Genomic DNA, 14,445 nt, shown 5'->3' on the forward strand with positions numbered 1-14,445 from the left:
AGGAGGGCAGAAGCACTAGCAAGAGCCTAATTTTGGGGCGCCCTGGATTTTGTTTCTTTGTGCGTGATGGGTTTTTTGTCTTTAATCAAATTTTAGATAGCGCTCGTAGTATATCTGACTGAGTTGAACTCTTCCTAGCAGCAAAGATGGAAGAGAACTATTCCTCTTCTCTTGCCTGTGCAACCTTTTGCAGGTATGCTCTGCACGTGGGTTTTTTAGCGTGAAGAATTCACTGTGAACCCGTCTGAGCCTCGACTCGGATAATGTCTACATTGATGTAACCAAGAATTTTGCTTGAGTAAAAACTGTATGATTTTAGGTTCTGAGCCACTGACTGAAATCTTGGCCCTAAAGAAGTTGGTGGAATTTTTGCCGTTGAATTTCAACAGGTTTGCTACTTGTCCAGAAGTTATTGTTGTGCAGTTTCTTAACTGATGTAAGTTTGTGTTGCTTATTTGGAGTCAAAGGTACACCGATCTGGTAAGTTGGAAGTGCCTGATCCTCTGTTCTGGGTGTGGAGAGCAGTGACAAAAACAAGGTAAGGAAACCAAACTTGTGGTTAAATGCATTGCTACAGTAGAGCCCCAAATCCATGCTATTGTCTTGTTTTAATCCTAAAAAAATATTTTTGTCACCAATTTCTTTAAGAAATGTTGCCACTGTAAGCTCTGATTTCATGCTTTTGATGATGAGAAATGTTCTACCAGCACAAAAGAAAACACCAAGAGCATGTGAAATGCTGCTTCACTGCATTTATTGTAACGCCTATTACGTGCTGATATAAAAAGCTTCAGTCAGTAAAAGTATATCGGACTCTAATACACTTATGTAAAATGCCTGAATTTGGGGGGTTAACAGATCACCCAGCCTAAATACCCCCAGTTAAAGCTTTCGTGTCGAATACCTTAATCATCGTTACCTTACGAATACCTTAATCATGATTACAGATCAATGATAGCGCAGAGGACCCCAAGGGATAAAGAGCGTAACCATCCCAGAAGGCTGTTTTCCCAAGTAAGGTGTACTTACGGATACGGAGTTAATTTAACCTGGCGGAAATCTTGCTAAGGGGGGAAAAAAATGACGAACTTGAGACAGTTTGGCACAATCTCAGAGAACAAAGGCAGGACAGTGGGTCTGCTGTAAACCCCAGTGGAGAATTTGGTGTGAAAGGACACAAAGATGTTCTTGCAGTAGGACTTTGTTGTATTTAGGATGGGTACAAGACATGGCAGTCATTAATGCAACGGCTGTTTGACGGGGTGTTCTGGCAGCGGGCTGTTCCCCCACCGAACCCAAATGTGGAAATTCATCCGTACAGAGCCTTCCTGTCTTGGCAGTTCTGTTTTTGTTCACGGTGAAATAGCAAGAACTGTGTCGTACTGCAAATAGACTAAGACAACATCCTCAGTTTCTGTCTGACAAACGCTGCCTTGCAGTGTTCTGGACCGGTGACAGATGCGGGCAGACAACAAAACAAGTTTTCCTTATATCAATATTTTCTGAGTTGCCTTCACAAATACGAGAGGAGAAACTTTCTTGTTATGTCAGCTCACGCTGCAGGGAACAGCGGTGCGCCAGCGGGACTAGGGCCATGGAGATGCTGGTTACTGGCTTCTGCAGGGCCTTGCGGGGAGACGTTTCGCTGCCTACGCTCGTCCACATCCTTTTACAGGCCAGACACTGGGAGCCGATGGGAAGCTGGGGTTGGACAGCAGCGCCAGGAAAGAAAACCCAACCTCGCCCCTGTGTAATGGTATTTGTTTTATTGGAGATGTAAGTTAAAAATCAGCATGTATCTATCCCAAAAAATGGAAAAAAAAAAATTAGTAGACAAATATTTCTTAGTGACAGATTAATACTTTTCTCAAGATTTTTATCCAAATATATTAACTTTGTTTACAAACTATATTACTCTAAGTAAGAGCAAGTTAGTGACATAACATCAGCTTGGGTATGTTTATCTGTGTATATATGTAGTAGTAAAGTTTTTAGGTAGAACTGTAGAACATGAGTCTTGCAGTTTAAGAAATGATGGGAAGTAATTTTGGAACAAAACAGGCTAGTGAAAGCATTCCAAGTCATTGTTCGACTTGTACAGAAAAATTATCACAACTCCAGGTCTATCAACACAAGGATTTTCTCATTTAATACATACACAGAAAGCCGACAATCTCTTTTTAAAAATTTGCTCCCCTTTCATATAAAATCCCAGCAGCTGATCCAGATTCCACTCCAGATCCATCTTCGAGTCCCTGATTCTCTGAAGCACAGAAGTATTTCACTTTCAGAGGGTGACCAGGAAGCCAAGTGAGGCGCATGTGACATGAAATAATTTCCTGGAGAACAGATTGAAAAATACACATCTTTTATGATCTTTATACTGTTCCTCTGTTGATGAGAGGAGGTATTATACGCATATGCTTTCTTACCTGCGTTGGAATTTCATGGAGTAGGACAGTGTAGTCAAACTCAATAAAATCGTCTTTCCTTATCTGGGTATGTATCAAAAAGAAAAAAATGATCAAGAACACAAGTTATATTGTTGAAGTTTAGAGTCTACTTTGATTTACTTGACTGCATTTAGCTTGCTTAGGGAGCGAGATGGATAGGGCTCGAGGTGGCTGTGGTCGTTGGCTGGAGTGAGCCAGGTTTTTTACGGGGAGAGACAGGGAATTAGGAGCACTTCCTGCATAAAAGCTTTGAAGGCAGTAACTGCAGCGTGGCTCTGCAGTCTGACTGTTCTCTGATGTGAAACTAGGCTGACTCAGATGCTAATTAATTGAGTTTAACCCTCAAATAAATTTGAGAATCTTACCTGACTATTAATCACCCCTTCAGAGAAATCTCATTCTAAATAACTAGGGAGTAAAAACCAAACACTGTCTTATCGATCACAGACGACTGAGGGAAACAAAGCTTTGGGAACTCCTATTCTATATGCTGCAGGTGTTACGTTCCCTGGAGAGCGTATGTCAGGTGCTAGACTGATGCTATCTTCGAGCTTGGCTAAGAGGGCAAAGAGTACTAGGAGCGACTTAGTATGGGGCTGATAAACTGCAGGACCATATGTTCAACTCTCCCAATGAAACCTGCAGAAGCCAACAGATCCACTCATGCAAACAAGGAAAACCAAATTTTGTCCAAATGAGTAAAATTTTTCCACCAAAACCTGGACAAAATAGTTGTCCAGAGGTGGAGATACTTGTATGGAGAAGCCACTGGGATTTTGGGAGAATCACACCCATTACAGAGAGGGTGAGCTGTTGATGGCTGGTTTATTCCCTGCTGCTTGGTAGACTCTGTTAGCTTCTGTAACGCAGACATGTCATTTCCGCTTCGCTTACCCACTGCTTCACAGACTTGACTTGTGCCATGAAGTAACCCAAGTTCTCCGTTGACTTTTCCCACATTATGTAACTGCTGCCAGCAACAGCCAAAGCCCACGCTGGCTCCAGGGCAGGTTCAATATTTCCATAGCTGTCTGCAAGGGAGAAAGGGAGTAATATAGAAATTATTAATTCTGGCTGTTCAGCAGAAGAATGATAAAGCACAGAACACTTTTGCCTGGCGTAGCCCTACTCCTGGGAAGTGACTCTTCCCTCAGATGCGTTACAATCTTGAACAGAGAGGGGAACGATGCTAAACCTGCAGTCACAGTAAAAGTACGAAAGTGTGACGGAACTGAAATTGCCAAGAGACACTATTCACAGGGTCCCCACGAGGAGGCGAGAAACCCAATATCCACGATAATGGAGGTCCTTACCTAACCGGGAGGAAAAGTGGGACTGGGGCGCTCTGTTTCCAGGATGGAAAAATTCTGTTAGTCATCCCTTGTGAATTTCCACCCGCAGCGGGGGAAGGTGTGTGGCTTCAGGCAGTTGTTATTACTTGAGGACATTTTGGATTTACTTGAACATAAAATTGCATAGGCTTGTTTTTAAATCCCAAACACCTTCACAACATTGTGTTGACTACCGTTGTTGCTAAAACGCAGCCGTTTTTTTTTCTCCCCAGGAATTGTTGGCAAGGTGGAACTGTTTTGATAGTTAGCTCTCTGGTTTTAGCGTGCTACTGTAAATATATGTGTCTACTTTTTAAAACACATGTACATTTGTTTGTGTTCTTAAAAGTGTCCAGACTCTTGGAGATAAAGTGAAATACAATTGATTATTTGGAGGAATATACCTGGAATATTGTTTCCAATTATTGGTTTGGTTTGGTGCCTAAGTTTTTGGTAAAGTCTGTTGTCCTCTTCTTGGATTTGCTTCTGGTCTTTGGTATGCACGCACTTGATATTGACAACAGGCGAAGACTTTGTCTTCGAATACAACACTGTAGCGAGGCAGCTCCCGGCATTTTCCTGTAAAGGGAGAATTTAAAACTGTTATCTTTAATCGAGATTTTTTATTTACCAGCAACACATTCTTAAAAAAGCTCTTGGTATTAACATGGGAAGTATACATGTGGAGTACATACATGTCTTTATGAGACACTTTGTATGAAGCTGTACAGGGGTCAAGAAAGTCTTAGATGGATATAAATTTTTTTCCAGAAAAGTAAATAGGTTAAAACCACAAGGCTAAAGTGACTTAACAGAAGTTTTTAATTAAAGTGTAGCGGAAATGCACTAAGTCATCTTGGAAATATGTTTGAGAGTTCTCAAGAAATAACATTAATTCATAACAGGGAATTTCATTGTATGATACTTCAGCCTTAAAACAAAAATAATCTAATGCTTCATACTAAATTCTGAAAATAATCTGAATTTCATAAAATGTGTGTGTAATGAAAAAGCAGATGCTTTCAGTAAAATTGCTAATGACAACTGTCTGACAGAATGAATAGGGAGGGGGGGTTATAATTAAACAGAACACACAACTGTCAACTCTTTATTCTCATTTTGGTGTGGACACAGCAGGAGCTACAGCTGGATAATGAGGACCATACTGTCACCCTGAGTTTGGAGCATCGCGAAGTTTCCCTCAGGCGCTTGGTTGCCTGGTGTGACTTAAATGAGCCAATCTCGTCAGGCACTGAGCAAAGCAGGTACCTACGGTGCTCTGACCACTTGGACCCCGGCGGAGGCAGAGGACGGATTAGATGAGATACTCGGGTGATGCGAAAAGGAAACCATGCCCCGTGCGGGACAGGCAGGCAGAAGCATAAAGGTAAGGCAATTGTCAAAGGTCCATTTACGAAAGCAATTAAATGTACCCTGTTTTGGAGATGTTGAAGTTCATTTAACGCACACTGTCAGAAGAAACGTGGTGGACCGTAAACTCACCCCGGTTTTGTAGTCTTCGGTAGTGAACTGCAGGTAATACTTGTGACCAGAGCCTGGAATGTTCTGGAAGAGAGAAGGATTCAGCCGTCAGTGTAACTATAGCCTTACGTACTGTAACTTGCCGAGGTGTTGCCATGAGCGCTGAGGAGGGAAAACGAGGGTGCTATGGCTACTTCATGGCCTTGTAGCATCAGGAGACTGGTCAGATGAGATGCACCGAGATGATCCTAGCAGCAAACACAAAGGGTCTTAACAACAACAATAAATAACCTTTATATTAAGGGATGTTTTAAAGCCTTTCCTCACAGAGATAAGCAAGAAGAAAAATGCAGCTCAAAGTCCTTCACAGGACAGATTGATACTGAGTAACTTTAAAAATAATAAAATTACAGATCGGTGTTCAGCTTCCGAGGAGGTATTTTTTGCACAGGCTATCAGAGTGCCCTTGAATATATAAATGAATCAAATCTTGCTGACTGATTCACAGCTGAACAGGAATTACACAGGCTAATTTAATCTTTGGGATGCTAGCCTTTCTAGTTTTTTTTTCTATTGTGACTGGAAAGAGACTAGTTTCACTACACAGCGTGTCAGAGCAGGATTCTGATCTGTCTGCTCTCTTTTGCCCTGAAAATACCAGTCATTAAGTTGCCGATCAACTATCCAAGCTCCCGCTTGTTAAGGAACAATAAAAGAATACTCCTTGCTGATGGGAAGCAGCCAGTAGCACCTCTTGTAGCACAAAACATCAGAAAAGCCTTAGAAATGTTCACCTTTGAAATATGTAATTTTCTTGGATTTAGGTTTTTGTTTGTTTGTTTTGGGGTTTTTTTCCTGTTGCTGACAGAAATGGTTCAATTAACAAATTGTATTTTTGGTGTGGGATATCACAGCCTGTCCTGGCCCTAAGCATGCTGAAGCAGAAACTAGCTTTTAAAGTTGGCCATGAAAGATATTAATTTCCCTGAAACAGGATCAATGTCTCATTTAATAGTGTAAGAGCAGAGGCTAATAAAAAGTATCTGCATTATCTGCTCTTTACTTCGTTAGTCAGTCTCATATTTTCCTACCAACTTGTATATTCACTTTTGAAATCTTCTATATTTATTTTTGAGTGGGGAGTCAGAGTAACAAATAGTATGGAAAACTTTTTATTTATTCAACTAATTCCTTGTAAAATGACATTATGTGCCATTTAACTGTTTGGTACATTTCCAAGCCTTTCCTTTGATTAAATCAGCCAGAAATAAACGAAAGAAAATAAGTCTTTTTGTATGCTATACTGTGATTTATTAGATAAGCTTTCTGATACACAAGCCAGGTCACTTCTGTCCGAAAGTTTGTTGCTTTTGCATATATTACCTGGTTTAATAAGAGGCATTCTCCCTTCTTATAAACCTCTTCTTGTTTCCATTTGCTACTGGTGTAGGATATATTGTTACATGGGTTTTCCTTTGTGCAGCATGTGTGAGGTAGTGTGTAGAAAATGCATTTTACTGGAGAATGCAAGCTGCCCTTTAAAGTGTACATTTAAGTCAAATTGCTGTCTTTTGAAGTGTACATTTAAGTCAATTGTATTCCAGCAACAGCACCCATTCGTTAGTCTTATTTGTTTTTTAAATACAATACTCTTCAGATAAACAGGAGGGGAATCCTGGCAGGTTGCACAATTTTGAAGATGAGAACCCAAAGCAAACATGGACGTGTTTTATTTATCTAAACTTGGGCCTTTGTGTTCCCATCATACTTTCTTCCAGGAAGCCATTAATAGCATAGTGTTAGCCAAGTTTCATTCCCAGGGCAAGGCCATCAGCCCAGCACCTGCCTTTAGTACACACATGGAGTTATACACTGCAGATAAGAGGGCAAATTGGTTTAGTCACTCGCTCTGCTTTTATGAAATCCCCTTTTGAAGCTTTACAATGAGGCGAGTCTGGAGCTGGACCCAGCTGACACCGTGAAGGGAATGGAGAGAGGATGGGTTCAGACTTACAGTCTCTTCTCTGCCGCCTCGTTCTCCCCTTCTCGCCTGCCCCCGTTTTGTGTGTTGGCTAAAATCTTGTCCTCAAAACGACAGAGATTATGATGTGAACAGACACTCTTAGCACAGCAAAATGGTAAAAACTAGCTTTGTGAAGTGCAGGTTTACAAAAGAATCAATAATGCGTGGCGCTGAAAGAAGGGTCTGATCTCATGATAATCGCTGCAGTTAAGTCAAAGTTTCTGATTATTGTAAAGCTACCCAAGAGGTGTTATCTCTATTGTTTCTAACATTCTTCATTTGATCAAGTATGGGTATTTTTTTAAGCACAGTGACCTAGGCTTATTGCTTTTCTTGTCATCAGTACCGCAGATGAGAGAACATGAAATAGAGTCAGTTGGACTACCACACTTCTGAAGCAGGAGAAACTTAGCTCTGATTTAACGGATGATAGTGGATGGGGTTTCCTGCTGAACCTTTTCCTCAAGGGGCACAGTACAGCAGCATGATGGTGCCAGACCAGCCTGACACTCCCAGTTACAACATCAGGGTCTTAAAGTCTGTAACAGAAGCTCTTCTATAGTTAAGCTGGATCTTTTCTGTCCAGCATATTCGGTCATTTAAAATATGTTCAACTTTTCTTCTAATATTATTTGTTCTTGCACTGGTGTTGCCTGTTCTGTCTGCTAAAGAAAAAATCATTTTTATAGCTGTGATAACTTTGAGAATAGTAATCAGATTCTGACAGAGTATCTCGGCAGTTTCATTGCATTTGCCTGATATTGAGCACTAATGAAGAAAACAAAATCAGTTGGAACTTTTTATAAAGTAATTATTCAGTCTCTGATTCTTCTCAATAGAAGGATATAGAAAAGCTTCATGACTAATAACTTGGTAAATACTCGCTTTAAAAAGAATACATAATTCTGTGCTTATGTGGTTTTTGAAGTAGGTATTCTCTCTTCATTTGCAACAACTCCACCATAGCAGTACTACTCACCTAGAAAGCTTTCAAGCAGCGCTACACAGCTAAAATACATACTCGGTCTGGGTATGCATACCAGAGAGCTGCTTTCATCTTACCAGGGAGAGGCAGAAGGTACATTTGGCATGAAATAATTTTAACTTTTATGAAAGTATTTCTCATTTTGAAGAAAAACATGACTTTTATTTCCACTATTATTTTCCACTATCATCCCAAAATGCATCACGGTAAACCATCACACAGTGTGAGTTAAATAGGAGCTCAGGAATATTTGACATCACAGAATGATGGCTGGCTGAAAGCAGCCAAAGATAAAAGTGTCCAAAAGAGAAGAAAACAAGTGAGTAATTCATTTTTCCACTGAATATCTGGGTCTCGGGATTGTTTTATTTCCGGGCTAAAAATTAATGCAATTGTCATGACAGATTTTTAGTACTGTAAAGGCCAGAATAGCAATTTAAAAGCAGTTTCATTCCAGGTCCCGAAAGAGGCAGTTTCACAATTGGTTTACACTGCTCTAACTTTCCACTGGCACGGAACGGGTGATCCCTCTCTCACCCCTTGCTGCAGGTTTCCATCTCTTCTCCTGTGTGTTTCCCCACCAGCATTTCTTCCCTGGGACCAGTTTTCAGTTGCTGGATCAGAGGACTGACCTGATCACTAGGCATGGAGAAGCTGGCACTGCTGAGAGAGGAGCGAGAGACATCTCCTTTGGGGTCTTGCCTGGGGGAATTCCCACCTCACAGCCCTGCCACGGTCCCTGCAAGCCAGCTCAGGTGGCCTGTGGCTTCTGGAGGTTCTGGAGATGTCTGATCCACAAGCAGCCAGGTGAACTCTCAAGCTGCCCCCAGGCAGGAGGGAAAAGCCAGCAGAGATGGCTGTTTTCTCTACCTCTCTGTATTTAGCTTTCCCTAGACAATTTACCTACCCTGCCACTGATTTGACCTTTCTCACCCTAACGTGGGCTCCTGACTGTTGGAAATAAGTAGAAATCTTTTAACTGACTTCTAATACGAGGACCATAGTCCTGATATGACACTGTTTTGTGTCAAGATGAGCTTGTGAAGAGAAATACCCATCTGTAAAATTGTATTTTGTAGTCCAATTTAAGCAAATGTTGCAGTTTAGCCAAGAGATTACCTAGCTTTACCTTTAGACTCCACCTCCTGGCTCACCTACCTACTGCTCAGTTATGATTTCCAGGACAGCTTGGTATGGGAGACTGCTACGTCAGTGTTTTGAAAGTTTCTCTCTTGAATTATAGGATCATCAGCTGGCATATACTAATGCTTCTCTTCTCAAAAATGTATGTTAACAATTCCATGAGATGCATGCTGCTGTTTCCTAGAAGATTCTCACTTAAGTTAAAATAAAAACCCACATCAATGAGAATGGATGACAAAAAGAAAAGTGCAGCCAATGGCAAGGTAGGAATTATTATATGTTTGGTATATCTCTACTCTTTGTTCCTAGGAGAGAAAAGCACTGAAGTCTTATTTTACCTGAACTTGAAAAATCCTTCACATCTAACAGAGTTACCGTACTGGTGACTTCTCCAGTCCTGTTTCTAATTACCACAGTTTCAATACAATGCTCATGATTAAATTCCATGATAAAATTATGCTATTTTTAGTGGAACCGGTAATATACTAACCAATAGCAAACTAGCCTTCTTAAAAAAAAAAAAATTAAAAATAAAACCAAAACAACCCAACCAACCAACCAAAAAACCCCAAACCCCCAATATTTCTGTCTCTTGCATTCACATAATATAGCACATTCCTTCCAGGAAATTATTTTCATTTGTTTTTTACAGTGGAGGACAGAAAAGAAGGAAGTGACCATGTCTAGTCCATTTCTTCTCTTGTTTTCACAGAGTGTGCAAAGAAAAAGGGGAAATAAAGTGCAGAAGGTGGTTACAGCGAGCTCCTACAGCATTGAATACTGTGAGGAAATAATGAGGCATTTCACTTCTCCGTAATGAACCAATTTTTTTCTTTCCTATATTAAAAAGCAGGTGGCTGATAGTGGAAAAAATCCCTTCCCCTCCCCGCAACCAAAACTACCTTGCAAATACTCAGTTACGCTGGGGCTGGAAAGAGGATCTGCACCAACCCCTTACTTCTGATATGACTACTGATATGTCTCTTCACTAGACAAGTGCGCTGCTTGCAGCAGCACACACTGCTCCCAGAGGCCATGTTGTTGTGCTTAAGAGGCACAAGCATTCGTATATGTAAATATATACATACATGCACACTACCCAGTAAAGTGCCCAGTAAATACAGAAGCAGCACTTGTACCTTTCGAGAGAAGTATCAAATACCATAGTAAATTTCTGTCATAGGTCTCTGCAGCAATTTCATAGGAAGAATTAAATGTCACGCTAGCACGTCCATGCTCAGCACCTATTAAACTATATGTTTAATGACATGTTTGGGAATGAGGATGAGAACAGAGAGTTACCTAAAGGGTATGGTCTCAGATAGATCTGTAGCAGGACATCGTGTTTGCGTTCCCAGACAGGTAGCACGACTAATGCTATCTTTCAGCCTTGCGTTACACAAAGTAATACACAAATTCTGAATCGTTATGCAGTAGTTCGTGTTTTGTCAAATTTCATTGGAAATTATTCTGGTCTGTTAAATATTGTGTGCAACTCAAACAGGCTTGAAATTGTTTTGGAACCACTGTCAGCTGGGATATATGTGAAAGATTGAGGCTCAAGTTCAACATTGTAAGGACTGCAATAGTACATCCTAAGCCCTTTAGGCTGGCTTGGAACTTCTTTCTTGAAAGGGAAGATTTTACGCTACACCGTCTTACTCTCAATTTTAGGAGTGAGAGCCTGGATTGAACAAGCCATGCAGATCCTGAAGGACAAATGTTGTAAGATCTCCTTTTCCGATGCCAGAGCCATGAAAAGGATCCAGTGGAATCCAGTGCTGCATTGGCACTTCACACTGGGAATCCAAAACAACCAGCCCTCGCTTTAGGGAGCTGCCCAGCACTAGCCTGGTGAGAAAGTCTAGATGAGAGGGCTGATTTTAAATCCCATCCACTGCAATAGCTTAGACCCTCCTCAGCTCTCCAGGAAGGTAGTGCTTTCCTTCCAGGATCTACAGCCTTGGACAAATGTTCCCCAAAAGTTTTTGCCTGTTCTCTTACTTTCAGAAACTGAGTAAGCTGTAAAAAAAAAAAAAAAAAAAAAACCAAACCAAACCAAACCTGTGGCCAAAGGAAGGGAAGGGCTGAGTGGCAGGTGCTTGCGGGCAGCGGCGGGGGCCCTGACGGCCGGGGCAGGCTGTGGAACCACGCAGGCAGGGCGCAGGTACGCCAGGCGTGCCCATGGCACTGCCTCAAGCATCCCTGACAGGCTCTCCGTGACGTGAAAGCTCTGCCCCTGTAGCTGCTCCTATCTAGGAACCCCATCCCCTTCTGTCACCTCAATTTGGCATGTGTTTTGGAAGATAAAGGTGTGTTTTGGAAGATAACGGCATGTTTTCTGATGGGAACTGCCTCGCCTTTAGTTGAGCTCTTGGGTCTCCAGAGATAGAAAGCCAAAGTCCTCTTTGTCCCTCCTCACACAAAGTAGATGGTCGCTCCTGAAGCAATTCTGCTGAAAATGTTTCCTTATCAAACTGTTTTCTTTCCATCATGTGCCCGCCATGTGCCTCGGTTTCCTCCTTCCCTCATCTGCGCTACGCTGCTTTTGATTCCGGGACAGGGCACTCGAAGCAACCTCAGCTAACATACAGGGCGCTGGGCTTGGATTTGGGGGATATTTAAATCATGAGTAAGTTAATGACCTTTCGAGGTGGATCCTCACTCCCACCCCGAGGGGGCCCGGCTGCCCCGAGCCCCCTGAGGGACGGGCCGGCGGGACAGCAGCCCCCTCAGGGAGGCAGGAAGGTGCCCGGCGCCCAAGCACGGGGCCGCGCTAGGCTAAGCTAAGTGGTGCGGCTCAGCTCCGCACCACTGCCCGACTCTTTTATTATAATAATTATGATTAACTGTGCTTTTCCCAGCGTCACTTTAAAGACCGCTCCTGGCGAGCCCCCCGCCCGCACCGCGCTCCTCCGGAGCCGCAGCCACTCCGATGGCCCGTCGCCTTCCCCCTACCTTCACCGTGGCCTTGCGGACCTGCCCCAGCGTCTGCAGCGCGCCGGGGGACGCCGTCTGGAAGTTGAGGTAATGCAGTGCCACCCGCGCTGCTCCCGCGGCCAGGCGGCTGCTGGGGCTCAGCTCCCGCTCGGCTCCCGGCGCCGCGGCCGCCGGCAGCAGCAGCGCGCTGAGGCGGAGGAGGAGGAGGAGGAGGAAGGCGGCGGGCGGCGCGGCGCTGAGCCCCTGCATGGTGCCTGAGAGGCGGCGAGTGACCGGGGTGGCTCCGCACTGAGGCGGGCTCCGCCGAGGGCCGGTACTAATAGCGGGGAGCCCGGCCCGCTACCTCCCGCCCGCCCTCCTCCCGCTGTCAGTGCCGGGAAGCGCTCGGGGAAACTCCTGTTTCTTCGGCTACTCCCCTTCCCCTCATTCCTCCTACCTGCTTCAGCCCGGCCGGGGGGCTTGAGGGGGGCCGGGGGAGTCTGAGGGAAGCCGGGGGGGGCTTGAGGGAGGCCGGGGGAGTCTGAGGGAAGCCGGGGGGGCTTGAGGGAGGCCGGGGGAGTCTGAGGGAAGCCGGGGGGGGCTTGAGGGAGGCCGGGGGAGTCTGAGGGAAGCCGGGGGGGCTTGAGGGAGGCCGGGGGAGTCTGAGGGAAGCCGGGAGGGGCTTGAGGGAGGCCGGGGGAGTCTGAGGGAAGCCGGGGGGGCTTGAGGGGGGCTGGGGGTTGTCTGAGGGGAGCCGGGGGGCCTGAGGCCCCCCGGCTCCCCTCAGACAACCCCCAGCCCCCCTCAGCCAGGAGAGGTGCTTATGTGAGGTGAGAAACCACAGCTCCGAGATGGATGTGCCGTTATAATAACACACATCGAACAAATACAGGTAACTACATGGAAAAAAAAAACAAACCAGTTATCTCCTTCTCAGTGTTGCAACAACTCAACGCTTCCCAAAACTAAACAGGCTTGTTCATAGAGAGACAAACTTTCCCTGAGAGACAGCTGAAATATTCTGAAAATTGTGCACAAGAAGCAGAAGGAAGCATTCTTCCCTGAAATAAATCTCACTAAGTGAAGTTTTTGGAACCAGTACGGTCATATCTGTCCTAGCGTGAAGAAAATAAGCTGAGACAGCAGCTCGGCGGCCAGCTTCCCTTAAGATGATTTTTAGGACACAAGTGGGCTTGCTGCCTTGCTACTCCTGGAAGCATCTCTTTCGGAGAGACTGAATGTGGTATAACGTAAAAGACTGCAATACTTCCTGGGTTAAAAATGCTGGTTTTTTAATGACCTACTCTATTACCATTTGAGCAGATGGGTATTAGCATGCGCAGCTGGGAATCTATTTTTATGCTTCTGCATGTGTATTGGGGCATGCTTCTGGGCTGGGACGTCAAAGAAATAAATCAGGACCCTGGTTAAAGACTCAAACTGTCTCTCGTGCATTAAGTTGCCTTTATTACTGTAACGCTTTTTCATAGAACTTGAAATTCAGTATTTTTGAGGCTCTCCTAAGTGAGGGAGGGAATTGTTACAATAAAGGCATAATAACATTCTTTATTACACGGTTTTCTGTGCCACCCAACTAATTTAATTGCCCTGACTGTGTTGGCGATTATGATTTTCCTTCCTGAACTACTTTCTCTAAGTAATAGTTTCTATCTTCACATTCTCTTGCATGCTCTTTTCTTTCGTTCCACTGGGGTAGCAGATGCAAATGTAGTTCCTCCCTTTTTTCTTACCTTCCCAGAAACCCCGTGCTCTTTCTCTTTTTGTCCCTTCTGCAGTTTTCTTTATTCTTTTTTGTTGCTTGTTAACAAATTCTTTGTTACAAATTCTTTGTAACAAATTCTGAAGTACCTCGAGAGAAATGGGCCATGTTTTGAGTGAAAATATAAGATGAAGACAGCCGTATCGGGTCAGGCCAAGAGCCCATCTAGCCCAGTATCCTTTGACAGTGGCTACACTCCTACCCCAGTCCAATGATTTTTTTTTTTTTCTGTAATACAGTAGGATTGGTTCCAGGCAGAAGTACAAACATGTTCTTCTCCTGTCCCTTTCTCTGTCATTATTTAGCTTTCTGTCTTCATCCCCAGAGAG

The 14,445-nt window shown here is 43.8% G+C and overlaps 1 protein-coding gene across 2 annotated transcripts; it reads right to left on the reverse strand.

Annotated features, from left to right (window-relative positions):
• Positions 1 to 737: 737 nt before the first annotated feature.
• On the reverse strand, positions 738 to 12,686 carry LOC142412117 (ovocalyxin-32-like). 2 transcript variants are annotated; one of them, XM_075506798.1, is made up of 7 exons: positions 12,376 to 12,686; positions 5,288 to 5,350; positions 4,189 to 4,363; positions 3,348 to 3,484; positions 2,433 to 2,495; positions 2,159 to 2,339; positions 738 to 1,799 (listed from the first exon to the last, which is right to left on the reverse strand). In XM_075506798.1, exons 1-6 carry the CDS (start codon positions 12,604 to 12,606, stop codon positions 2,181 to 2,183), a joined length of 828 nt encoding a protein of 275 aa, XP_075362913.1. In that variant the 5' UTR covers positions 12,607 to 12,686; the 3' UTR covers positions 738 to 1,799; positions 2,159 to 2,180. The 2 variants fall into 2 exon arrangements, with proteins under 2 accessions (XP_075362913.1, XP_075362912.1); XM_075506797.1 differs by lacking the exon at positions 738 to 1,799 and having other exon boundaries at positions 1,856 to 2,339; positions 12,376 to 12,685.
• Between the last annotated feature and the right edge of the window lie 1,759 nt (positions 12,687 to 14,445).

Source organism: Mycteria americana, chromosome 7, assembly GCF_035582795.1.
Source record: "Mycteria americana isolate JAX WOST 10 ecotype Jacksonville Zoo and Gardens chromosome 7, USCA_MyAme_1.0, whole genome shotgun sequence".
NCBI classification, from domain to species: domain Eukaryota; kingdom Metazoa; phylum Chordata; class Aves; order Ciconiiformes; family Ciconiidae; genus Mycteria; species Mycteria americana.

Coding starts and splice junctions, on each gene's coding strand:
- LOC142412117 (XM_075506798.1), bottom strand. CDS start 12,606: ATGCAGGGGCTCAGCGCCGCGCCGCCCGCCGCCTTCCTCCTCCTCCTC. Junction 5,351..12,375: donor TCCGCAAGGCCACGGTGAAG/GTAGGGGGAAGG, acceptor TCTCTCTTCCAG/AACATTCCAGGCTCTGGTCA. Junction 2,496..3,347: donor TCAAGTCTGTGAAGCAGTGG/GTAAGCGAAGCG, acceptor ATACATACCCAG/ATAAGGAAAGACGATTTTAT.